The 24,180-nt window shown below is 51.3% G+C and overlaps 1 protein-coding gene across 2 annotated transcripts in view; it reads left to right on the forward strand.

The window, feature by feature from the left end:
• Nucleotides 1-24,180, forward strand: part of SLC43A2 (solute carrier family 43 member 2) — a 41,462-nt gene that overhangs the window by 3,185 nt on the left and 14,097 nt on the right. For both annotated transcript variants that reach the window (XM_056127097.1, XM_056127098.1), the window contains 3 exons: nt 6,701-6,908; nt 8,823-8,878; nt 9,977-10,053. In XM_056127097.1, coding sequence (XP_055983072.1) covers nt 6,701-6,908; nt 8,823-8,878; nt 9,977-10,053 — 341 coding nt within the window. The remainder of the gene's footprint in view (nt 1-6,700; nt 6,909-8,822; nt 8,879-9,976; nt 10,054-24,180) is intronic.

Raw genomic sequence — 24,180 nt, forward strand, 5'->3', positions numbered from 1 at the left:
CAGAACTCTTTTCTTGGGACTCCAGCCAGGAGCTGGCCACAGCTACAGTTTCGTGTTCCAGTGTGATGAGGTGGGAGCAGGAAAGAATAGCCTGTCTCTCCATGGCCCCTCAGTGGATTATGCCCGGTGTGCTGGATAGTCAGGATTGGTGACTGGGACTGGGGAACTGCACATTTGGGCTTCACCCTCCCACCCCACCCCACCCCCCCCAGTCTGATGACAGGAAGGTCAACTGGGTTCCTAGCCGGGGAGGAGTAGGGGCTTTTCTGGTACTCTGTCCTTTTGGCCTCTGGGTGGCCGGTGTCACACCCACTTCTGACCTCTTTCTTAATTCTCTCTGTCATCCAGTGGCCTAATTGGGCAGGTTCTGCTTAGGGGCGGGGGTTCCCTGTAGCTCTTGCATCTCTTCTTTGATCTCCCGCGTTCAATAAACGTGCAGGCGCCTTCGTCTACAGTTTGCGGGCACCCAGACCAGTGATCCCCTACAGTTCTGTCTAATTTCAGGAGGAGGTGGCCAGGGACTCAGCGGAGAGCAGGGTGCCGGGAACGAGAGAGATAACAGTGGGGACCTGGCACAACCTGGGCGGGTAGGTGGGCCTCTCTGCTCTTGAGGTAGAAGTGTAGCAGCAGTTTGGGGCCATATAGTCTATGGCCGTATAGAGCAATATAGTATAGTGCGTAGGGTATTTGCCTTGCATGCAGCTGACTCAGGTCTGAACTCCGGCATCCCATATGGTCTCCCAAGCAACACCAGGAGTGACTCCTGAGTGTAGAGCCAGGAGTAACCCCTGAGTATCGCCGGGTGTGATCTCAAAATAAAACAACAACAACAAAAAAGAAGTGTAGTGGGGATAGGTCAGGGACATTGTGGGGAGGAAAGAAGGGCTGGGCAGGGCAGGAGATGAGGGGCCAGGCAGGAAGGGGCCTGTGCCTCATAGAGACGATTTTATTCTTGAGGCAGGAAGAAGTGATGGAATCAGAGGACAGTAGTGCTGAGCGGGCAGGCAAGGCATGGCGCAGGGTGAGATTCTGTGGGTAGGAGGGTGGCCCCAACCTAGGGAAGTCACAGCCAGCCCCAGACACTGAGGCAGCCCGTGGTTCTGTGCTCTCAGATCACGTTACTCTGTGGTTGCTCTGCCTGTGGTGGGGACAAGAGTCGTGAGGGGAAGTTGGACCCTCCCCCCAATTCTGAAGCAAAGCCGGAAGCTGGGCCCTGAGTCCTGAGGGAGCAGAGAGAGAACTGAGGCCACAGGGCCAGGCCCAGTTGCTGCTGTGTGGGGAAAAGGGCCCAGGTGAGGGCAGGATGATCCCTGTTGCCAGGACCTTCCCTTTTTTGATGATCTCCCACATGCAAAGGTTAGTCATCGGCAGCTTCTGAAAACCCACCTTTCACTTTTATTGCTGTGATTATGAGTTTTTATTCCCTCTGCCCTGGTTTATTTGAGATTTAATAGGAAATAGAAGGGAGCTGGAGCCATCGTACAGGTAGGGAGGGCATTTGCTTGGCATGCAGCTGGCCCAGCTTTGATCCCTAAGACCACATAAGGTGCCTCACGCGTCCCTCTAGGAGTGATCCCTGAGCTTACAGCCAGGGGTAAACCCTGAGCACTGCCAGGTGTGGCCAAAAACAAGCAAAAAGAAAATACTGTTGGAAAGGAATCTTTTTTGGGGTGTCGGGGTGGAGGTAAAAGGGGAGTATGTGGTGCTGGTGATGAAATCCAGGGTTTCCCACTGTGACGCATCTGCTCAACTCACTGAGTCATGTGGTCCTGGGGAAGGGGGTCTGAGAGCTAGTGCCCACAGCCTCAGGAAGTATCGCGGGGAGAGCTGGCTCCGTCTCCCTACCCACCTGCCCTGCCCTTCCTCCTTCCCAGCTCATGGCCTGACTTCCTGCCTCAGATCCACTGTTCCCACCTGGGTCTTGGTGGCCCATTAAGAAATACGATAGTGGGCTGGAGTGATAGCACAGCGGGTGTGGCATTTGGCTTGCACATGGCCGAACCGGGTTTGATTCCCAGCGTCCCATACGGTCCCCCGAGCACTGCCAAGAGTAATTCCTGAGTAGCATGAGCCAGGATAACCCCTGTGCATCACCGGGTGTGACCCAAAAAGAAGAAAAAAAGGGAAAGAAAAGAAATACGATAGTGGGTAGAGCACTTGCCTTGCATGCAGCCAACCTGGGTTGGCTCTCAGCACTCTACAGAGTCTCCCAAACCCCACCAGGAGTGATCTCTGAGTGCGGAGGAGGAATAAGTCTTGAGCACTGCCGACTGTGGCCCCCAAACCAAACCAAAACAAACAAACCCCAAGTAAATAGGATTCCATTCAGATTAGATTGGCTTTCCGGATCTCACTTGAGGGTTTGGGGCAATTCCATCTCACTAGAGGACAGTAAGGGCCACCAAGTGTTGCCCTTGACACTGTGACAACCAGTCTTGATGTTTTCTCTCTGAAATGCTACTGGAGTGATAGGACAGCTGGTGAGGTGTTTGTCTCGCAGGGAGCTGAGTACAGACCCAGGAGTTAGCCAAGAGCATAGCCGGATGTGGCCCCCAAACTGAAGGATAAAAAGGAAAAGAATGAAATACCTTTCTCCAGGTAATAAAGGTCAGCGCAGCCTGAAGGCGGAAAGCAGGAACCTCGGGGCCCAGACAGCCTGGATTCAGGTTCACCTGAGCCCTGGGCCATCTCTCAGACCTTGACCCAGCAGCTCACCTGCTCTGACAGTGCTGCGGTGGAGGCCTGGGAGGGGGCAGGGTGCGGAGGGACCAAGGGACTGACCGCAGGGTGGGCAGGCCAGCCTACCTAGGCCTGCCCTGGGAGCGCCTGTGTCCCGCCTCCTGTTTGCTCTTCTCCGCACTGACCTCTTACCTACATCCCCCCTGCTGGACCGAGATTCTGCTTCCTGTTGCCGGATAGACAAGGATTTGAGAGACAGGAGGTCCTGTTAGTTAGCAGGGAGGTCCAGGGGCAGGAGTCTGCTCAGGAATTTAGAGGGGCCTCCTGCCAGGTGCCCCTGTGCTTCCTCAAGCATCGGGACTCCGCTTCCCCCTGTTTCCCCAGGGAGGGAGGAGCCTCACTCTGACCCTGGGTGTCGAGCCTGAATGGGGTCACGGCACTCTTTTTCTCCTCCCGGTTTCCCGTCCAGACCTTGTGTTTGAGCCCTCTATGCACGGGCCCAACAGTGCAGCATTGTTCTCTCCCTTGCCCCAGGGTCTCCTCTGCAGCCTCTCGCCTGCTCCCGCCCTGGGGCCTCCCTAGCTCCTTGCTGGGCTTCAGCTTCCCCATCGGGCTGGACCTGGCCAGGCCACTCCAGCTGTCCACTGCGATGGCGTCTATTTCATAAACAGGTACAGGTGTGGTCCAGAGCAGACGGGCAGGGTGAGGTGGGGCCAGGGGCTCCCCCGGGCTTGACACTTCCTGGATGCTTCTCTGCTTATGTCTGTCTTGGCCCAGGGTGGCCCAGGTGGGGAGAGAGGGGAAGGGAGCCAGGGCGGGAGCGTCTGGGGCCCCGGCTGGTGGCAGGGTCACTGACACAGCTGTTTACCGCCAACAGAGCTCTGCCTCACAGAAGGTTCCAGTCCCTGGAGGGGAGCAGGACACTGACATTGCTCTCTGAGGTCACTCAGACCCCATGCTGAGCTTCATGCCCCGGACATCCCTGCCCGGAGGGGGGGGACGGTGTGGCAGGAATTTACACTGGTGTCCTCAGGGGAAGGCAGGCAGACAGGAGTCCTTCCCTCATCCTCCGCTCGGCGCCGATACCCCTCTCCTCATGAGCCCCCCGCCACCATCTAGCTTTAGGGGTGTTTGATCTGGAAACAGTGTGATGTCTGTGACTCTGAAACAGACCTTGCCCAGGGTTTTCCTTCTTCCTCTGGGTGAGCACAGTCAGTGATGTAGGGGCCCAGCTGAGGCTCTCTGAGAGTGGCCCCCACTGAGTGGAGGCCGCCAGAGCTGCCTCTCCTGGCCCTGCCCTCGCGCCTGTTGCTCCCGCCCGTGTGGACTGGCTGGTGCCATGTGGAGCCCCCAGCACCCGCTTCAGCCTGTGCCGGACCGTCGGGAGTAGCTGTGCCTTCCCAGGAGCTGCCCCACGGAGGAGGCGTCACTGCGGCCCCATTTGTCTTGTCCTTCGAATTGCAGCATGGTGGGGCTCCTTTGGAAATCAGTTTTTCAGAAGAGGGGGTGGGGGTGGGAGGTGTCGGACTTGTTGGGTTTTGTTTCAGTGGCCTCAGGACTTTAACCTGGCTATCCTTTCCTTCAACGGCCCCATCTTCAGGTTGGCTACCCGGCTTGGCTGCAGAAATCTTCTTTCCTTTCTTCTCACCACTCTTTGACCTTTGTGCTTTGAATCCTTTGCTGCAGTTCCTTTAGTAAACTGAGGGCACCTGGAAGTGCTGGTGCCGGTGACTAGGAACACAGTGCTGCCTATCAGGGTCCCCAATCCCATTGAGACAGGACATGAGTTCATGCCGTCATAGTTCTTAAAAAAAAAAAAAAACACCCCTGGGTACTACCTCCAGCTCTGCAGCTGTCCAGTGGCCCCAGTACCCCCATCCCCAGCCTCCAAGAGCAGGAATCATCATTGTAAAGTTCTAGCTACTTGTTATAGGTTCCTCCCTCCCTTCCTTCTTGTTTGTCTTTTCTTTTTTTTTTTTGGGGGGGGGGGGAATGCATGGGCTGTGGCAACACCCAGTAGTACTCAGAAGCTGTTCCTGCCACTGTGCTCAGGAGTTATCCCTAGCAGATCATATATGGTGCCAGAGATTCAGGTCTGGGTTAGGGTTAGCTGCGTGCGAGGCGAGCCGCCTAACCTTTGTACTGTCTCTTTGGGCCCCTATCCGTCACTTTCTATGCTTGTGTGAGCTCCAGAGTATTACCTGGATTTTCTCATTTATCTCCCAAAGCTCTAGGTAATAGGTCCTAGTCTGTTATGCCCATTTGACAGCTAAAGAAACTGAGCTGGAGTGAGATGAAGTCACTTCTTTAAGGTTCCCCAAAATAGGACGTAGAGGTGGGAAAGTTGCAACCCAGAGACCAGAGCCTGGCATCTTACTCTCATCAGTGTGCCGCCGTGGGGTTTGGTGATTAAAGGTTGGCCTGAGCATGATTCACCCCAAGGGCGTGCTTCTCTGTGACCTTGAGGCAGCCCTTTGCCAACCTCAGCTTGATGGTGTTGGCGCCACAAGGCTGCCCTGGGCAGGCGCAGGGCTATCTGCTGGGAGGTATTTCCCGCCTCTCGGGGGTGACCTCGCATCTAATCAGGCTTTCTTCAGGATTACTCAGCATCTTTTACGTAGCCAGCCCACGAGAAGACAGCTCCTTCGCAGCTGGGTGTCCCCCACCCTCTCACCCGCAGCTGCTACAGCACTTTGTCTTCCTGGGTGCTGGCTGGACTTTGGAGGGGCTGTTCAAGGCTGGGATTATAGCACAGGCGTGGCCACAGGGGACAGCCACATGCTGACCTGAGTGAGGAAAGGAAGAGCACTGCACCTCCCACAAGTGAAAGCAAATCACTTTGGGGCCAGAGAGGGAGTACAGGAGTTAAGGCACTTGCCTTGTACCGGGCCGACCCCAGCCTGATCCCCGACATCACTTGTGGTCCCTAAATCCTGCCAGGAGTGATCCCTGAGCACAGATTTAGGAGTATCCCCTGAGCACTGCCAGGTGTAACCCCCACCTTCCCCCACCCACCCATCCAAAGAAGAAAGTAAGGAATCACCAGTAAAACAAACAGGAGGGCCCAGAGCCGTAGTACAGGGGGTTAGGTGCTGGCCTCATGTGGCTGAAACAGGTCTGATTCTTGGCATCCCATATGATTCTCCAAGTCCCTCCAGGAATGAGCGCTGAGCACTGCTGGGTGTGGGCCAGAACCTTTTAAAAAAAGAGAGAAAAAAGCCAAGCAGGAATTCCCAGGGATAGTGTGTGTGGTGGGATCAGTGCGTTGGATGTGCCAGGGAGGAGGTAGCACAAGGACTATGGGGGACACCTAGCAGACTCTGAGGGAAGAAGGCCAGCTCTCCTGCCCTGCGCTGAGGCCCAAGCCTTGCAAGGTGGCGGCTGCTCACCTTCCCAGCTGGCCCTGTCTCTGCCTCCTGTCTGCTAGCTTCGATCTGTTTCCAGAAGGTTCTGACCAGCCAGGCCCCTGCAACAGGGGCTGCATCCCCATGCCTCTGTTCTAGGGTATCCCTCAGTGTAGACAGGAACTTCAACCTAGCTCTCGTGTGCTTCAGAATCATGGACAAGTCAGTGTATGTTTTTTTCTGGGGAGCAGGAATAGAGCTTTATCAGTTTCACGAAAGTCTCCATAATTCCCACAAAAGTTAAGAAGCTGGAGACCAGAGTGATAGCACAGCAGGTAGGGCATTTGCCTTGCACCCGGCTGACCCAGGTTTGATCCCCAGCATCCCGTATGGTCCCCAACTCATCACCAGGAGTAATTCCTGAGCATAGAGCTAGGAATAACCCTTGAGCATTGACGGGTGTGGCGTCCTTCCCTCTGAAAAAAGGGATAAGAAGCTTTGCACTATCACTCTCAGGGGCTTGGACCAGATTTCTGGGTCTACTGCGGGGTGAGGTGGGATCACCGGAGCCCTGCAGGGGCCGTGAGCCAGCTTGGCCTTTCTCTGTGGAAGCACTCAGATTGCACGCAGGCCTCCCTGCCAAGTCCCTGTGATCAGGTCTCCCTCCCTCTCCACAGAGAATGTCACCAACAGCTCAGAGGGGGGCACAGCGCTACCAGAGCTAGAGGAGGTGAGCTGGATAAATGGCTGGCTCAGCTGCCAGGCCCAGGACGAGATGCTGAACTTGGCTTTCACCGTGGGCTCCTTCCTGCTCAGTGCCATCACCCTGCCCCTGGGCATCGTCATGGACAAATACGGCCCCAGGAAGCTCCGGCTGCTGGGCAGGTCAGTACCGGGGTGGGGGTGTACAGGGGTACCCCTGGGATGAGCCCTCTACTCATTAGTGAATCCTGGGACCGGCTACTGGTGCGCTCAGAGTCCTAAAAACGCTGCCCCCTCCTGAGGCAGGGTTTCTGCCCCATCTGCTGCTAGACCAGCAGATACTGGGATCTTTGCACTGTGCCGAGACCATCTGCCTGGGATGGGCTGGAGTTGTTTGTGATTAAGAAAACTGGTTTTGTGGCCCAAGGAGATAGTACGGAGGTTAAGACATTTGTCTTGTGTGCGTCTGACCCCAGTTTGATCCCCAGCACCACCTAGTGCCTCTAACGCCACTGACTGGAAGTGACCTCTGAGCACTGTTGGGTGTGACCTCACTCATTTAAAAAAAAAAAAAGGACTGGAGAGATAATACAGTGAGTAGGACAGAACATTTGCCTTGCATGTTGCTGACCCAGGTTTGATCCCTGGCAACACGTCACGTATGGTGTTCCCTGAGCCCTGTGAGGGGTGATCCTTGAACACAGCTCCGTAAGTTCTGAGCATTGCTGGGTATAACCCAAAAAGAAAACAAAAAACAAACCAAAAGAAAAAACACAAACTGCCTTTCACAGACCTCACATATGTAAGAGCTGGGTTTGATCCCCAGCAGTACACATGTATACACACAAACACACACACACCCGGTTTTCAGGTGTAGGGTTTTTTTCCCTTTCCTTACCCCCTTTTTCTTTTTCTGGAATCCAGAACTTCATACATGTCAGACATGCACATCTCCACTCTACAAATCCCCTCACTGGTTTTCAGTGTTTTGGGCCTCCTAATTCCAGGAGAAAAAAAAATATTGATTTTAGACATATAACACCCAATGTCCAATATAAGCTCATGGAATTATCAATTATGTATACATTCCTGGGCTGGAGCAATAGCACAGCAGTAGGGCATTTGTCTTGCGCGCGGTTGGCCTGGCCAAGCCGGGTTCGATTCCCCTGCCCCTCTCAGAGAGCCTAGCAAGCTACCAAGAGTATCTCGCCCGCACGGCAAAGCCTGGCAAGCTCCCCGTGACGTATTCGATATGCTAAGCACAGTAACAATAAAGTCTCACAATGGAGACTTTACTAGGCCTGCTCGAGCAAATCGATGAACAACGGGACGACAGTGCTACAGTGCTACATACATTCTTAACATTTCATGTTAGGTTGCCCATATAAAACATCAAGTAAGGTGAGGGAGAATTACACAGTATAAGAATCCCAATCTTTTCCCTACCCCTACACCCGAGCAGATCACTTTATAGCTGCCTAATGATAAAGCTCCTCTGCCCAGCGTCACTGTGAGTGAGTTCCCTGGCAGCTTCCCTCTTAGCTCATGAGGGTCCACCACTCCCAGTCCTGTGGGGAGTGATCAGATGGAGGTTTGTTGTGGGATCTGTGAACAGGGAATGGGGCGGGGCTCCTGACCTCTGTGATCCAGAGACCTGCTTCTTAGGCCTTTGAGTGGAGGCATTCGGGAGCTGCCACTCATCTCCCTAATGCCAAGTAGTTATAGAAGTCTGGCAAATGGATTATGCCCTCCGGCCTCAGCACCCTGACCCTCTCCAGTCGGGGCCAAGGGGAGGTGCAGTACAGTGTAGTATTTACCAGATCTGGCTTCAGGGCCCAAATCCCAGCCAGACTGTCCAGGAGCTCAGAGACCTTGGTTAATTTAAGTTCATTCTTCATCAGACTTTTATTTTCTTAGCAGTCCAAGGGAGCCAATTATACGCCTTAGAATCATCGTTAAATGAAAGGAACTCATGTATGTAAATTTCCTGAAAGTTTTAGATGCCTAGTAAATACCCTCAGATGATAACAATATTAACAATAGCAAGAAATTATGTAATAAGAATCTCAAATAATATGCTATTCTGCTTATTTTTAGTGCCTGCTTTGCTGTCTCCTGCCTGATGATTGCCTATGGCGCCAGTAACCCGGACTGTGAGTATGCTTTTCCTCCGCCCTTTTGTTGGGGACTTGGGGAGGGGTGCCCAGGAAGTCGTCCGGGAAGCTCTGCAGCCCCAAGCTCACTGCTGGTTTGTGGAACACTGATTTGTTAGACCTTGCTCCAAGCACTGATCTCAGTTGGGTCACTGGTAAGAGACGGAGCCAGGTTCCAGGAACCAGTCCAACTACAGGGGTGCGTGTGGAAGCCGCATGCTGGTCCCCTCCACCTGTCCCAGCTAGCACTTTATTGGGAAAAGGGGCATGGTCCCCAGTGGCATTAAATGCCACCAGGAATATACCCAGTGGTGCTTGGAAGGCCATGTGGTACCATGGACTAAACCTGGGACCCTGTATGCCAGCCATTTGCTCCTGCCCTTTGAGCTGTCTCCTTGGCAGGCTCACACTTTTCTTTCCTTTCTCTCCTTTGTCTTTTCTTTTTTGTTTTTGGGCCACACCAGGCAATGCTCAGAGGTTATTCCTGGCTCCGCACTCAGGAATTACTCCAGTAATTACTCTGGTGCTCTGGGGACCATATGGGATGCCGGGGATTGAACCCCGTTGGCCACATGCAACACAAGCCTTACTCACAGTAGTATCACTCTGGTACCATCGTTTTATTTTTCCTTCCCCTACCCCTTCTTCTCTTCCTTTCCTTTTTCTTTGGGCCACCCATGGCAGTGCTCAGGGCTTACTCCTGGCTTTGCACTCAGGAATCACTCCTAGCAGACTCAGTGAACCTATGGGGATGAAACGTTTTATGCAGACACCAAAGTGTAAGACTCAAAACCTTAGCCAGGCTCATCTGTTGACTTGGGGGTACCTATAGTTAGAGTTTCAGTAAAGTCGCTTCTTTAGATCTCCCTTCCTGCTTGTGTTGGTGAAGAAAGAAGGGTGGGGTACATTTCTTCAAAGAACCGGAGTTCCATAAAATAAGAGGGGACAGAGAGGCTGTTCTGGGTCCCATGGGTGTGACACTAATCGATGGCTCATCCCTCATGCAACTGTTTGTTAGTAGTCTGCACCCCATGCGGCTCTAGCCTCCTCAGAGCTCTGCTCTGGCTCCCAACTTACGAGCTTCTTGTTTGCTTCCAGCCCTGTCTGTGCTCATCTTCATCGCCCTGTCTCTGAATGGCTTTGGTGGGATGTGCATGACTTTCACCTCACTGACGGTAAGTCCCGGGCTCTGCAGAGCCTTTCTGTGCCACAATCTCCTTGTGAACTTGAGGCCACTTTTGCTGGCTGCCAGTGCCTGGCCTCTCGTTCACCTTTATCACCTGGACATTCCAAGCCACAGAGGATTGCTGGGGCAGTGACCCAGCAGCAAAACCAGGGAGACCTGTGGGCGAGTGGACAAGTCTGAAGGCGCTAAGCAGGACTCCGGAATGGGTCCCTCTGAAGAGGTGACCTTGGCACAGGTGCTGGGGAGGCCAGTTTCCCCGCCATGTGCCCAAGGAAGACCGAGGCAGGGAGAAGAGACCAGTTTCTTTTCTCTTGTTCTCCATGACAGCTCTGGCTAACAGTGCAAACTAAAAACAAACCTCTCTCAGATTCACCTTCGCCCCCACAGTGCCTCTGGGCCAGAACTGAATGAGAAACTCAGGGTAACACAGAGGCTGACTCTCTTCTTGATTTCTTTTTTAAAAAATGTATTCCCCATACTTCCTCGTTTTTATTGTTGTAAGTTCCGGTGATGGGGTGGTGTGTGTGTGTGTGTGTGTGTGTGTGTGTGTGTGTCTGCACATTTGTGTGCTTGCGTGCCATGTGTACATGTGTATGCATGTGTGTACGCGTGTGCTCACTCTTGGTTGTGGCTTCAGGTATTCAGTGATGGTGCTTGAGGGTTATGCTCAGTGCTGGTGGGCGGTGCTAAGAATTGAATGCATAGCTCATGTTTGTCAGGCAGGTGCTTTGCCACTGGGTGACTCCCAGGACCCATCTTGCTTTTCTAAGTGCTGGGGCCCAGAGAACCTTTATGAACAGGGAGACCTTTTCTGGGAATGCAAATCACCCCTTATTGGTTGCATCAGAACACCATAGAACATGCTGCTTTTTGTCCTGGGAGAGTCTACAGGAAGGTTAAGGTTGGTTTAGGCTGACATTTTTTTTGGTGATGCTGGGCATTGAACCCGGTGCCCGACACAATCAGGGCAAATGGTCTCCCAAAGAGTCACGAGAAGGTACAGTCTAAGAAGAGAGAATGGAGTCAAGACAGTCTTCACCAGGAAGGCCCGCGCAAAAGAGGTTTCACCAAAGACAGTCTGACCTGTCTCTTTCCCCGTGTAAAAAAGTTTTGTTTGGGAGCTAAAGCAGTAGTACAGTGGGGAGGGCACTTGCCTTGATGTAACCAACCCAGGTTCAATACCCAGCATCGCATGTAGTTCCACAAGCACCGCCAGGAGAGATTCCTGAGTACAGAGCCTGGAGTAATCCCTGAGTAGAGGATGTGACCCCCCCCAAATTTTTGTGGGGGCAGGGCCACACCCAACAGTGCTCAGGGCTTACTCCTGGCTCTGTATTCAAGGATCACTCTTGTCAGGGCTTGGGGAACCGTATGAGATTTCGGAAATCAAACCCAGGTCGGCAAGCACCCTGCCCACTGTACTCTCACTCTGGCCCCTGTTTTTATTTTGTTTAACCAAGTAGAAATATATAGAGAATGGACTAGTCCCCTCCCCTCTCAAATGCCCAGGGCAAAACAAATGTGAAAATAGTAAGAGACACATTAGAACTGTCAGAAGTTTACATATCCCACTAAGTCATGTGAATTGCAAAGTGGAAGTTGATTGTATGCAGCATGAAAATGATCAATTTTATCATCAAAATTAAAAACCAAGACTTAGCTTCTCCTTATTTTATTCACACAATGCCTATGTCATAGCAGTTCTGAGTTTTAGGATAAAATGTGATGGTTCAAGAACTTTGAGGAATTTATACTCTTGGATATAAAAAGATGAATGCTTAAGACAAATAGATGCTATTTTGTTTTGTTTTGTTTTGTAGTCATACCCTGCTCAGGGCTTACTCCTGGCTCTGTGCTCAGGAATCCCTCCTGTGCTCAGTGGGGCTCAAGTTGGACCTTATAGGGTGCCTAGGATCAAGTCTGGGTTTGCTGTGTGCAAGGCAAGCACCCTTCTCACTGTGCTATCTCTGGGCCCTGACAAGTAGATTTTTTTTTTTTTAAAAATCAGGGCTTACCTCTGGCTTAAAAAAAAAAAATTTGTCTTAACTTTTCATCACATGATGAATCCTCATTTAAGAAAACTTTTGAGGAACCAGAGATATAGTATAGTGGGTAAGGCATTTGCCTTGCATGCAGCCAACCCGGGTTTGATCTTCGGCATCCCATGTGGTCCCCAGAGCACTGCCAGGAATAATTCCTGAGTGCAAAGCCAGGAGTAATCCCTGAGCATTGCCAGTTGGCCCACCCACCCCACTGCCAAAAATGGGCTTTAAAATAAAACTGAAAATGAACCTAAAGAGAGATAGAGAGATAGCTTAGCAGGAAGAGCACTTGCCTTGCACCCAGCTGGTTTTCATCCCTGGCACCCCATATTGTTCCCTGAGCTACGGTAGATATGATTCCTGAATGCAAAGTCAAGAGTAAGTTCTGAGCACAGCCGGCTGTTCCCCCCACACACACCAAAAATAATAAATAGAATAAAATGAACACTGGACCCAGAAGAGTCTGGATGGCTTAAAAGCGCCCAGGGCAAGTGTGAGACTGTGAGCTCATCCAAGCACGTGGCAGTCCTGGCAGCCTCATGGTCTGGGGATCCCCAGCAAGGAAAGAAAAAAAAATAAAATGAATTCACTGTTCTCAAATAAGCCTTTAGGGGAGGTTAGTAAGTCCATGAGAATTCGTTTTCTCTTCTCTTTATTATCCTACACGTAAATGTTTTTATTTTTTTTTATTTTAAAATTCAGTACTGGGACTGGAGTGAACTTGCCAACGGGGAGGGCACTTGCCTGCATTGGCCAACCCGGGTTTGTTTTCAGCATCCCCAAGTCCCAGGAGGTGTGAGCCCTGAGCACAAAGCCAGAGGTAAACCCTGAGCATTGCTCAGTATGACCCCAACAACAACAAAAATCCCTCAGTATTTGGCCAGAGAGGTAGTGTAGAGGTTAAGATGTTTGCCTTGCAAGCAACCAACCGTGGTTCAGTCTTTGGCATCACGTGGTTCCCTGAGCACTGCCAGTACCATCCTTCATCCACTGCTGGGCGTGACCCTAAACTCCTCCCCAATAAAAAGAAATAAAAATCAAAACTCAGGGCTTGAAGGTATAGCATGGAGGGTAATGTGCTTGCTCTGTGTGCAGCAAACCCTGGTTTGAATCCCTCTGCCACTCCGAGCCCCGCCAGGAAAGATCCCTGAACATAGAGCCAGGATTAAGACCAGAGCACCTCCAGGTGTGACCCTCCAACCCCCCCGCCCCCCCCCAGTATAGACAGTAAAATTCTAATAAAACTTTCTTTATCATAAATTAATCTGCTTATACCAAGAGCCAGGGAGATAACTCAGAGGGCTGGAATGCTCTGCATGAGTGAGTGGGGCCCTGAGTATTGGCTCTGAGTGACCCACCCCCTTCCCAGCTCCACTGGGTGTGGCCCTGCTGGCCCCTGAGTTCTGCTGGGCCCAAGTAGCCTCTGGTCACTGTGCCCAAGCACTGAAATGGCAGGGTGTTGTCCTGCATGGCCCAGCTGAGTATCCCCATGAGTGACACCCCCGCCCTTGAGAAGTGATTGAAAGGCTCCTCCTGAAAAGTTTGTTTTTGGTTTGGGGGCCACACCCAGCAGTGCGCTCAGGGCTTAGAACTGGTTCTGTGCTAGTGCTAGGTGACCTTATGGTGCTGCTGGGGGTTGAAACCGGGTCAGCAGTGACCAAGGCAAGAGCCCTACTGCCCTGTATTATCTCTTTAGCTTCTCTCCCAGTGCTAATTTTTTTATTACTGTTGCAACTCCCCTTTCTTATGTAGCAATATATCTTTTACACTTATTTTTTTTCCTGGCAATACTTAGAAATCTACTGGATTATTTTTAAACCTAGAGTTCTTTCTCATTATTAAACAGTTCCATGTTATTCTAGAATATAGAAGTACCATAATTTATTTAGTCACTTTCCTACTAATGGACATTTGGGTAGGGTTCCAATTTTTCTGATTTATGATGCTGCTAAAATGAACGCCCCTGGACATATATTTCTGTAAAAGAAATTCCTGGAAGTGGAATATCTGAGCCACAGGATCAGCGTGTTTTAAAATTTTATATATACTGTCAAATGTTCTTCCCCAGTTACCCAGCGGTGTGGTGCCCTCAACCTGGAGGAGGGCCCCCTTCCTCCCCACTCCCAGTCCCTGCCATTCAGCACTTAAACATTAGCTGACCACAGCCAGTGGAAAAAAACGTTCTATGATTTTCTTTTTGCCATAGTGCTCGGGGGCCTTCAGTGCTTGTGATACTTGAAGGCTCAGCAGTGCAGACTTCGAGGTCCCGTGCTTGGGCCTCATGGTACTGGGGGCCACCAGGGCCCTCTGCAGTGCTGGGTGGGGAAGTACGCAGAGGTAAGTCATGCCCACATGGACACCAGCCCACAGAGCTGTCTCCTGCACCATTTTTTTTTTGTTTGGTTTGGTTTAATTCCTTCAATTATTAGTGAGATGCAACATGTTTTTACCCCTCAGAGGTCAGTTGTATTTATTCTGTGAATCGCTCCTTTGTGTCATTTGTCTATTTTCCTGAAGAGTCATCTTTTTTCAGTGCTTTGTAAGAGCCCTTTCATAAACAAAGCAATTAGCTCTCTAAGCGAGTGAGTGAGGCTTCTTACCCTGAGTTGTCCAGGCCTCTCAGTGGTCCCTGGACAAACTACAGGACTCTGCAACCCTCAGGGGTAGAAGCAGCCAATGGGGTGCACCCTGCACTGCGGGTTCTGAGGAGGTGCTAGGGTCACGGCTTCCATCACCCACTGGTAGGTTTGTGGGGTGCCCAAAGGCCCGCGCCAAGAATGTTCTGTTAGCTTCTCGCTCTTCCGGGAGGAAAGAGGCCAGACCCGGGCTAGGTGAGGACCAGGCAGAAAAGCAGCCCTCGCTCATGTGCTAGCCCAGCAGGAACCCCATTAAAGGGGCTTGATGGCGTGCCCTAAGGCCCCCCCTGGTCAAGAGCAGGGTCAACAAACTGCCGCCAACAGGCCAAACACAGACCACCGCAAGTGGGGAGAGTTTGCAAACAAAGTGTTATTGGCACCTAGCAACACCCTGTTGTTTACTCCCTGGCTCTGCTCCCTGTCAGCAGGCTAAAGGGAAGGAGGCCGTGACAGAGACCATATGGCCCGTACAGCCTAAAATATTTACTTTCTGGCCCTTCACAGAAAGAGGTTGACAGCCTCTGGCTGGGAGGCGCCAAGTGGCTCACTCACTCCTCCCGGTCAGCAGTGGGGACAGAACCGCACTCCCTCACCCCCACATCCTGCCTCCTCTGGTTACATATCAACTACCCGAGCACTTTGTAAAGCCTTTCCACTCCTCTCCCGCCCCCCTGGGCCCCAGTGAGGGATCCTGGGCTGCATGCTGGCTGCATCTCTGCACGGGCCCTCGCCCGACACTTGAGCTGTGTTCCCACCCGGGCGGCTGCTGAGCTGAGCCGGATCTCCTGTGACAGCCCAGGCCTTTCAGGAGCACAACTTCCTAGGTCGGCTCCCACAGACATTGAGTTTGCCGCGCAGTGGCACTTGCTGGCAGCCCACACCGCACTCTGAGGAGTCCTCAGGGTCGCTGTTAGGAGCTTCCGAAGCCAAATGCCCCCCAAGTGCTCTGGGGCCACGGGAGTGGCCAGAGTGCCCTCCCGTGGTAGCTAGTCCAGCGAGATCAGAAAGGTTGCCAGGGAAACCTCAGTTTGGGGGCTTTGTGTGCCCCAAGGGGTTTTGTGTTGCTTGGGCTGTGGGAGAAATAAAGATGATGTTGATGATGATGATGATGAAGAAGAAGGGGGAACAGTTAGGCACTGATTTTCCCTGTGAAAAGGGGCCCCACACCGGCAGAACTCCTTTCCCCACTGGCCTAGTCACAGCCAGGAGGCCTCCTTGTGGGTTTGTACTTATGGGTGAAAAAGGGGCTCTGAAGGGAGGGGGTCACCCCAGCAGCTGGCCTGGGCCAGATACTGCATCCTCGGGAGGAAGGGGGCCAGGTTACTTGAGGGAAGCAGAACGCACCCTGAGGTGTGTCTCAGCCTCCCTCCTCCTCCCCTGGACATCTGGACAGTGCACATTGGTCTGTTTGTTCACCCCTTATGCTCGCTCCAGTGGCTGAAACGTGGACCCCGGTGACAGCCGCGGCTACGTCTCTGGCCACCGCCCCACCACCCAGCCCAGGTTGCTGAGAGATGGCAGCATCTGTGGACAACATCCTGATTTACTTTTCCAGCTCATTACTCTGACCCCAGTTCACGTGGATGAGACACAAGAGTTCTGAACTGAAACTTTGACAGAGAAGCTCAGGCTTTAGGATGCAGCCCCATTCTTTAAGAAAACATTTCTCTGTGGACTTTTCCTAGTTGATGCCTTAAAGTCTGGCTGGAGCCATAACACAGCGGGTAGGGCGTTTGCCTTGCACGCAGCTGACCCGGGTTCGATTCACAGCATCCCATATGGTCTCCCAAGCACCGCCAGGAGTAATTCCTGAGTGCAGAGCCAGGAGTAACCCCTGAGCATCGCTGGGTGTCACCCAAAAAACAACCTGGCCAACCTGGGTTTGATTCCTCTGTCCCTCTCGAAGAGCCCGGCAAGCTACCGAGAGTATCCCGCCTGCACGGCAAAGCCTGGCAAGCTCCCTGTGGCGTATTCAATATGCCAAAAACAGTAACAAGTCTCACAATGGAGACGTTACTGGTGCCCACTCGAGCAAATCGATGAACAAGGGGAGGACAGTGCTACAGTATTTGGTTTGAGGGTTCTAGCCAGCTGGACTCAGGATTACTCCAGGCTCTGCACAGCTCCTAGTGGGGCTCAGGGGACCCCGTGGGGTGCTGGGGATTGAACTTGGGTTTACTGCGTGCAAAGTAAGCACCTTACCCACTGTACTAGCTCTCCAGCCCCCTTGAAGGCTGACTTTCAATCTGAAGAAGAAAGGACCCTGTGGAGTTTGGAGGTCAGAGTTTAAAGAGAACAAAATAAGCATCCCTGTTAAGATGCTTGAGAGTAAAGGAACAGATTCAGGATTCAACAATGAAGCAGTGGGGCTGGAGCAATAGCACAGTGGGTAGGGCGTTTGCCTTGCACGCAGCTGACCCGGGTTCGATTCACAGCATCCCATATGGTCTCCCAAGCACCGCCAGGAGTAATTCCTGAGTGCAGAGCCAGGAGTAACCCCTGAGCATCGCTGGGTGTGACCCAAAAAACAAAAAAAAAAAGAAGCTGTTGCCCTGGGGCTGGAGCCTGTGACTTTAGCATTCCTGCTTCACTGAGCCATTTCCATAACCAAGAGTCCCCACAGGCCACCAACCAGCTCCTGGAGCCACAGGCTTGGGGAGTAGGACTGCCTCCCCCTGTGCCCGGACTAGCCCAGCCAGAGTGACCAGCTGAGTGCTCTGGTCTGGGAAACAAATCCCACCTATGAGAGTTCCCCCTCATGAATTTCCTCCAGCATGTGACACCTGTAGGGGTGGCCTTGGCAGGGCAGAACCTGTCTGGGACAGCAAATGGCGTGGCTGGCGGAAGTGGAGTCCCTCTCCCCACCTTAGCAGCGAAGTAGGAAGGTGACTGCAAGGACCTGGTGTAAAAGTGCCTGGAGGCACCGTTGTGGGGTAGGCAACAGCCTGACTTTGCTGAATCTGGTCCAGACTGGCAGCTGCTGCATCAGGTCTAGGGAACCCTAGGTGTGTCCAGCTGCCTTCTGCCTGTAATGCTCACCTTTGAGGACCAAGATGTAGCCCCCACCCTTTGGAGCCCACTGGTGTGAAGCCGACTGGTGGGCTGCAGATTAAAGGATTGGAGAGTCAGTGCCCAGTGACTCAGACCCAGTGGCCCATCAGTTTCTGCCTGTCTGCACCCCACTGCCCATTTTGGGGGGCTCTGGGCAGAAAAGCCCACCTCCAGGCATGTTAGAGAGGGTCCCTGAGGACAGCCAGCTCCATGTCCTGGAGCTCAGGCATGGGGGTGGGGTGGAGTTCAGAGGCCAGACCCCCTGGAGGGCTGCCTGCAGCTGCTCCCCTTCGGGAAGGTCATCCTGAAGGTCAGTCTGCTGGATCCTGCTTGCAGCGCAGGGCCAGGCGGGGTGAGTCAGCACAGCATCCTGCGAGAGGAGCAAGCAGCGTGGAGGCTGGGCAGCCCGGCCAGGAGGGGAGTGTGCTCTGGATGAGCCCCCACGCGGGGGTGGGTGCTGCATGCTGCTCCTGTGAGTGCAGGGGTGCCTGGGAGCCAGGAAACAGCCTCTGCCGAGTGTTTCCCCAGCACCAGGCATCACAGCACGACTCCTGCTTCCGACTTGGCAGCAGGCTGTCCCCTCGCCACCACCTGGTCCCGGAGGCCCGCGCCTGCGCCCGGCTCAGCACATAGCCTTCACGTCTGGGGCTTCTGAGAAGCCTTCCTGTGCGGCTGAGGCAGGGGGCAGGGGATGAGGTTCAGAAGGGGCTGGAGAAGCCACCTGACCCAACAGCCCTGGGCCTGCAGGAGTGGGGGCGGGTAGGGGCAGGTCTAGAAGCCTCAGGGGGTGTGCAGAGCACTGAAGCTTGACTTCCTTTCTGCTGTGAACTGTCTCTCTTGGCAGTAAGTAACCTCCCTCAGCCAAACCTCTTATACTTCAAAAAGGTTAAAAAAAAAAGATGAAAGAAAGGGATGTAGGAAGCTAGTGCAGAGAGCAGACAAAAGCACGAAGGACAGGGAACAAGAGAAGTGAGGGTGACGGCCTGGGGCCGGAACTTGATGTGGACCCAGTGGGAGCCACCTGAGGTTTGGGGGTAGGGCAGCATTCCCAGCCTCAGTTTGACCCTGTCCAGCATGGGAGTGAGGACGGTCACTGTGGCACCGGCCTCGTAAGTTTGCTTTGAGGGAGCTTAAGATAATGTACACTAGGCTGTTAACACAGAGCTGCTCTTTGTCTACATGCTATTATAATAATACCAGACTAATAGAATAATGCATGTATCACTACTTAATAATGACAGTTCTCTGCTCCAGTTGACCTCAGGCATAGCAAGCGGGAGACACCTCGAGCAGCTATGCCAGTTTTGGGAAGGGGTGCAGGAGAGGCTCAGAGGGTGAAATTCACTGTCAACGCTTGAGGAATAGTGGATGCCCGTGGGATGCCCACTTGTCCCCCTATTGTGAACTACTCGCTTGTGACCGTACACCCTGATTCCTGGGCCAGCTGTGTGCAAGGCAAGCGCCCTACTATGACTCCAGCCCAGATATTTTTAATTTTTAATTTTTTGGTTTGAGGCCATATCTGGTAGCACTCAGGGCTTACTTTGGCTCTGAGCTTAGGAATGTGAGTATGAGAGACAATATGAGAGACAATATTGGTCTGGTCAAAGGAAGTTAAAAAATTTTAATGCAGGTTTTGTAGAAGTTCTTTATATATTAAAGTCAGGTTAGTCTCAATGGTGCAAGTAGTTTCATGTCTTGGCTCAGTGTTTTGGAACCAATGGGAGTGTCAGAGAAAGTACCCCTGGCGGTATTTGGGGGATTATACACAGAGCCAGAGAGCAAACCAGAGCTCACTGCATGCAAATCAAGCACTGTAGTAGCTAGAATATTCCCCAAGGCACTTCTGCCCCTTGTTCTTTTCAGAGAGATTTCCTGTGACATGATTCCAGGTATTCCATAAAAGATTTAGTATATTTTGACTTTCTCTTTTAGGGGAAGCATTCAGGGGTGCTGGGGATCAGATCCAAAGCCTCATACATGCAAAGCATGTTCTTTGCCACTGAACTACATCCTTTCTCTGACACTCCCATTGGTTCCAGAACACTGAGCCAAGACATGAAACTATTTGCGCCATTGAGACTAACCTGATTTTAATATATAAAGAGCTTTTATAAAACCTGCATTAAATTTTTTTAACTTCCTTTGGCCAGGGCTGGAGCGATAGCACAGCGGTAGGGCATTTGCCTTGCACGCAGCCAACATGGCCAGCCCGAGTTCGATTCCTCCGCCCCTCTCGGAGAGCCCGGCAAGCTACCGAGAGTATCTCGCCCGCACGGCAGAGCCTGGCAAGCTCCCCGTGACGTATTCGATATGCCAGACACAGTAACAACAAGTCTCATGATGGAGACGTTACTGGGCCCACTCGAGCAAATCGATAAACAACGGGAGGACCGTGACTGTGACTGTGACCTTTGGCCAGACAAATATTGTCTCATATTTTTTCCCCACAGTGATCTATTATTTTTTTAAATTATTTATTTATACATTTATTTATTGAATCACCATGAAATGCAGTTATAAAATTTTTCATGATTGGGTTTCAGTCATACAATGTTCCAACATCCATCCCTTCAACAGTGTACATTTCCCACCACAAATGCACCTAGTTTCCTTCCCAACCCCCTAACAGGACAGTCATTTTTCTTCTCTCTTTCTCTCTCTGTCTCTCTCTCTTTTTTCTCTCTCTTCTCTCTCTCTGTCTCTCGCTGTCTCTGTCTCTCTGTCTCTCACTCTCTCACTCTCTGTCTCTCCCTCCTTTTGGGCATTATGGTTTGCAATAAAGATACTGTATCTACAGATACTGAAAGGTTATGTATACTGAAAGGTAGGTAAAGGTATATCCCTTTACCTACCAATTTTTCTAAAATAGAACTATTCTGGGGCTGAAGCGATAGTAGGGCATTTTCCTTGTATGCAGCCAGCCTGGATTTGGTCCCAAGCACTCATATGGGCCCTCAAGCCTGCCAGGAGTGATCTGATCCCTGAGCACAGAGCCAGGAGTAAGCCCTGGCTAGGTGTCACCCAAAAAACAAGGTTTTTGTTTTTTTTTTAAACGTCCAGTATTGGAGAGATAGCTCAACAGGCTGAACGCATGCTTTATCCCTAGCACCATTTGATCCCCCAAATGTGGCCCCAAACCAAAATAAGCAGAAAGGGGTGTGAGTGATTACACGGCAGGTAGGTTACTTGCCTTGCATGTGGCCAACTCTGGTTCAATCCCTGGCATCCTGTATGGTTCCTCCCAAACCCTGCCAGGAGGGATTCCTGAGTGCAGAACCAGGAGGAACCCAGAGCATCAGCAGGTGTGGTCCAAAAATTAAAAAAAAGAAGAAGAAGAAAAAGAAAAGTGAGGACTGTAAATTACTGATTTGAAAATTGCTGAAGATGAGACCAGGGTGATAGTACAGGAGGTAAGGCATTACCTTACACAGGACCAGCTCGGGTTTGAGCCTGGTACTCCATATGGTTCTCTGGAGCCCCGCCAGGTCTGATCCCTGAGTGCAGAGCCAGGAGTAAGCTCTGAGCACTGATGAGTGTTACCCATAAACAAAGAAGCAAAAAAAAAAAAAAAAATTCAGAAATTTCTTCAGTTCTTTGTAATCTATTCAGCGTAAGCTTTTCCCGTTTTAATTACTGGAAAATGTAAGCATAGGTAGCATTACTAGAGAGAATAGTGTAACTCACCTAATCTCGTATCTGTAACTTACACAGTTATCAGTTCATGAGCAGTCTTGTTGAATTTCTCCCCCCTGGCACTATCAGCTTGTTGTAACACAAGTATCAATCACTGACTCATTTTCTCCCTATACAGAAAGAATAGGCTTTCAGACAAGGATCAAGGATTGAAAGCTGCAGCAGCTCCAAGGGGTGGAGCTCGTGTCTAGATTCAGTCTCCAGCACCCCAAGGCACCCCAGGCATCTCCAAGAATAGTCCTGATGGCCTCCAGCTCTGCTGAACCCCAGGTGCTGCAGCCACAGCCTGCAGGGGAAGCCCTATTAAAAAAATAATAATCAGAGGAAAAAAAGCAGGAAAATCAGTGAAGGGATAGTAAAGGACCAACCCCATAGCTCTGTTACAATTTTGGTATATTTCCCTTTAATATTCTCTAAAACAACTTTTTTGGGGATGCAGGAGTTTGGACTGCTCTGGGTTTATTCCTGGCTCTTCACTCAGGGATCACTCCCTGCTGTGCTCAGGGAACCGTATGCAGTGACAGGGTTGACTGCATGCAAGGCAAGTAAGTGCCTTATCCACTGTACAGAGGCTTGCCTTGAACTTGGTGGACCTGGGTTCCATCCTGGCATCCTATGTGACTCCATAGCACCGCCAGGAGTAATTCCTGAGTGCAAAGCTAGGAGTGACCTCTAAGTATCAACAGGTGTGGCCCCAAAACAAAAAAAAAATGGTGGTGGGAAATGTACAATGGTGGAGAATTGGGTGTTGGAACATTGTATAATTGAAACCCAGTCATGTACAACTTTGTAACTGTATCTCACAGTGATTCAATAATAATAATAATAATAATAATAATTTAAAAAACCCAGATTGTAACAGGGATAACCAGCATGGGTTCTGCTTATATATCCTTGTTCAGAAATTTTAAAATAGGCTTAAAATGCTTTTTCTAGTAAAGGAAAATTAATCATAATTTAAAATACTAGGTACAAGTAGATGTTGGTGGGAAAGCCGTCTATCTGGATTGAGGCTCCAGAACCCACTGACCAAAATAACTTTCTGGGGAGCAGAATTTTCTTGGGAAGAAATGTTCTGGGTAAAGGGAGAGGATAGCAAGGAGGGCAGCTGGGTCCTAGGGCCCCTGCTGCTGAGACGGGACTCCCAGGGCATCTCCTCCCCCTCCCCACGCAGTTCTGACACTTAGGACCTAATGCTGGGGAGGGCCTAACCCAAGCCTAGCATAGTTTGCTGTCCCAGACACCTGTTCTGTTGGCCTCTAGCTTGGTTAAGGCAGTTTGAGCAGAGTAAAAAGGTAGTTAGGGCTAGTTAGAAGCAAGCTGCCTGTTTTCCTGGAGAAGCCCCCCAACCCTGTTGCCAAGTTAGGGGCACCTGCAAAGGTCACTGTCTAACAGCACTCTGGGCTTGGCACTGCACAGAACAAGCAGCCTTCTGGACCCCAGGCTCTTTGTCTCTCCCGATTCTTCTGGTTGGGTTTTCCTAAGCCTCTGATCACTCTCTTCCTTTAACCTGCCTGGCTGGTGTGACCTCCTAGGCGGGAGCAGTTCTCTGCTTTCATGAAAGCAGAACTAATCTCTGCATTCTCCCTGGAGCACATCGGGCCCAGCTCTGCCTCCCCACAGGGCTGCCTGCTGGAGCAGCCCAAATATGTGAGTTCAGGATCCCAGGCGTGTCCTGGGCACCGTGCTCGGCATAGCTGAGAAGCAGGTGTGCAAAGAGGAAGCCTGGGTGCCTTTCATGGCCTTCATGGCACACCGCACATGGACACTTCCTGTTTCCTCTTTTCCTTCTTGGTGGGGGGGTGTTTCCAGATGTCCCAGATCCCCCCTTGGACCCTCCTGAGAAACCTGAGTGGACAGAAGGTTAACTCTTGGAGGATGGTGAGGGGGCTGGCAGAAGAGCTATTTGTGTGCTGAGAACTTTTCAGGGGCAGGTTCTTCAGGGAGCTACAGGTGGCCTAGGCGAACACTTCTGGCTTATGCTCTAGGCTGGTTTCCTGTGCCTTTTTAAAGACGATGGTACCCCTTCACTGGGGAACTGTTTAATTTTTAATTGAGGTAATATTAATTTTTATCAAGTTCCTTTTAAATCTTGGGATTCTTAAACATCTTAAATTCCGTACTTGTGTGTGTTGGTTTTGGGTTTGGTGCCACACCTGGCAGTGCTCCAGGCTTGCTCCTGGCTCTGCACTCAGGGATCTCGCCTGGCAGTGCTTGGGGAATATATGAGCTGCCAGAAATCAAACCTGGGTCAGCTGTGTACATGCCAAGCGCCCTACCCACTGTACTATCTCTCGGCCACACGTGCCTTTTTTAAGGGTGATGGCAAAGCATGCTTTGTGTATCTTACAACTTGCATACCATATTGAATTCAGTGAATTTCAGTATGTTCACAGAGTTGTGTCTTCAGCCCCAGAATCAATTAGCTCACCTCAAAAGGAAGCCCCATCCTCATCAACTATTCTTCCCTGTTCACTCCCAGTTTCCTCTTCCCCACCCTTAGGCAACTGTGAGTCTATTTTCTGCCTAGAATTGCCTGTTCTGGACTTTCATAACAATAGACTCATACAATAATATGTGGTCTTTGTGACTGATTTCTTCCACTCAGCAAATTTTCAAGTTTATCCATGTTATAACATATATTTGCACTTTTCTCTTTTCTGGGGGTGTTCCCCAAGCAGTGCTAAGGGG

This window comes from Sorex fumeus, unplaced genomic scaffold (assembly GCF_029834395.1).
Source record: "Sorex fumeus unplaced genomic scaffold, SorFum_2.1 ptg000063l, whole genome shotgun sequence".
NCBI lineage: Eukaryota > Metazoa > Chordata > Mammalia > Eulipotyphla > Soricidae > Sorex > Sorex fumeus.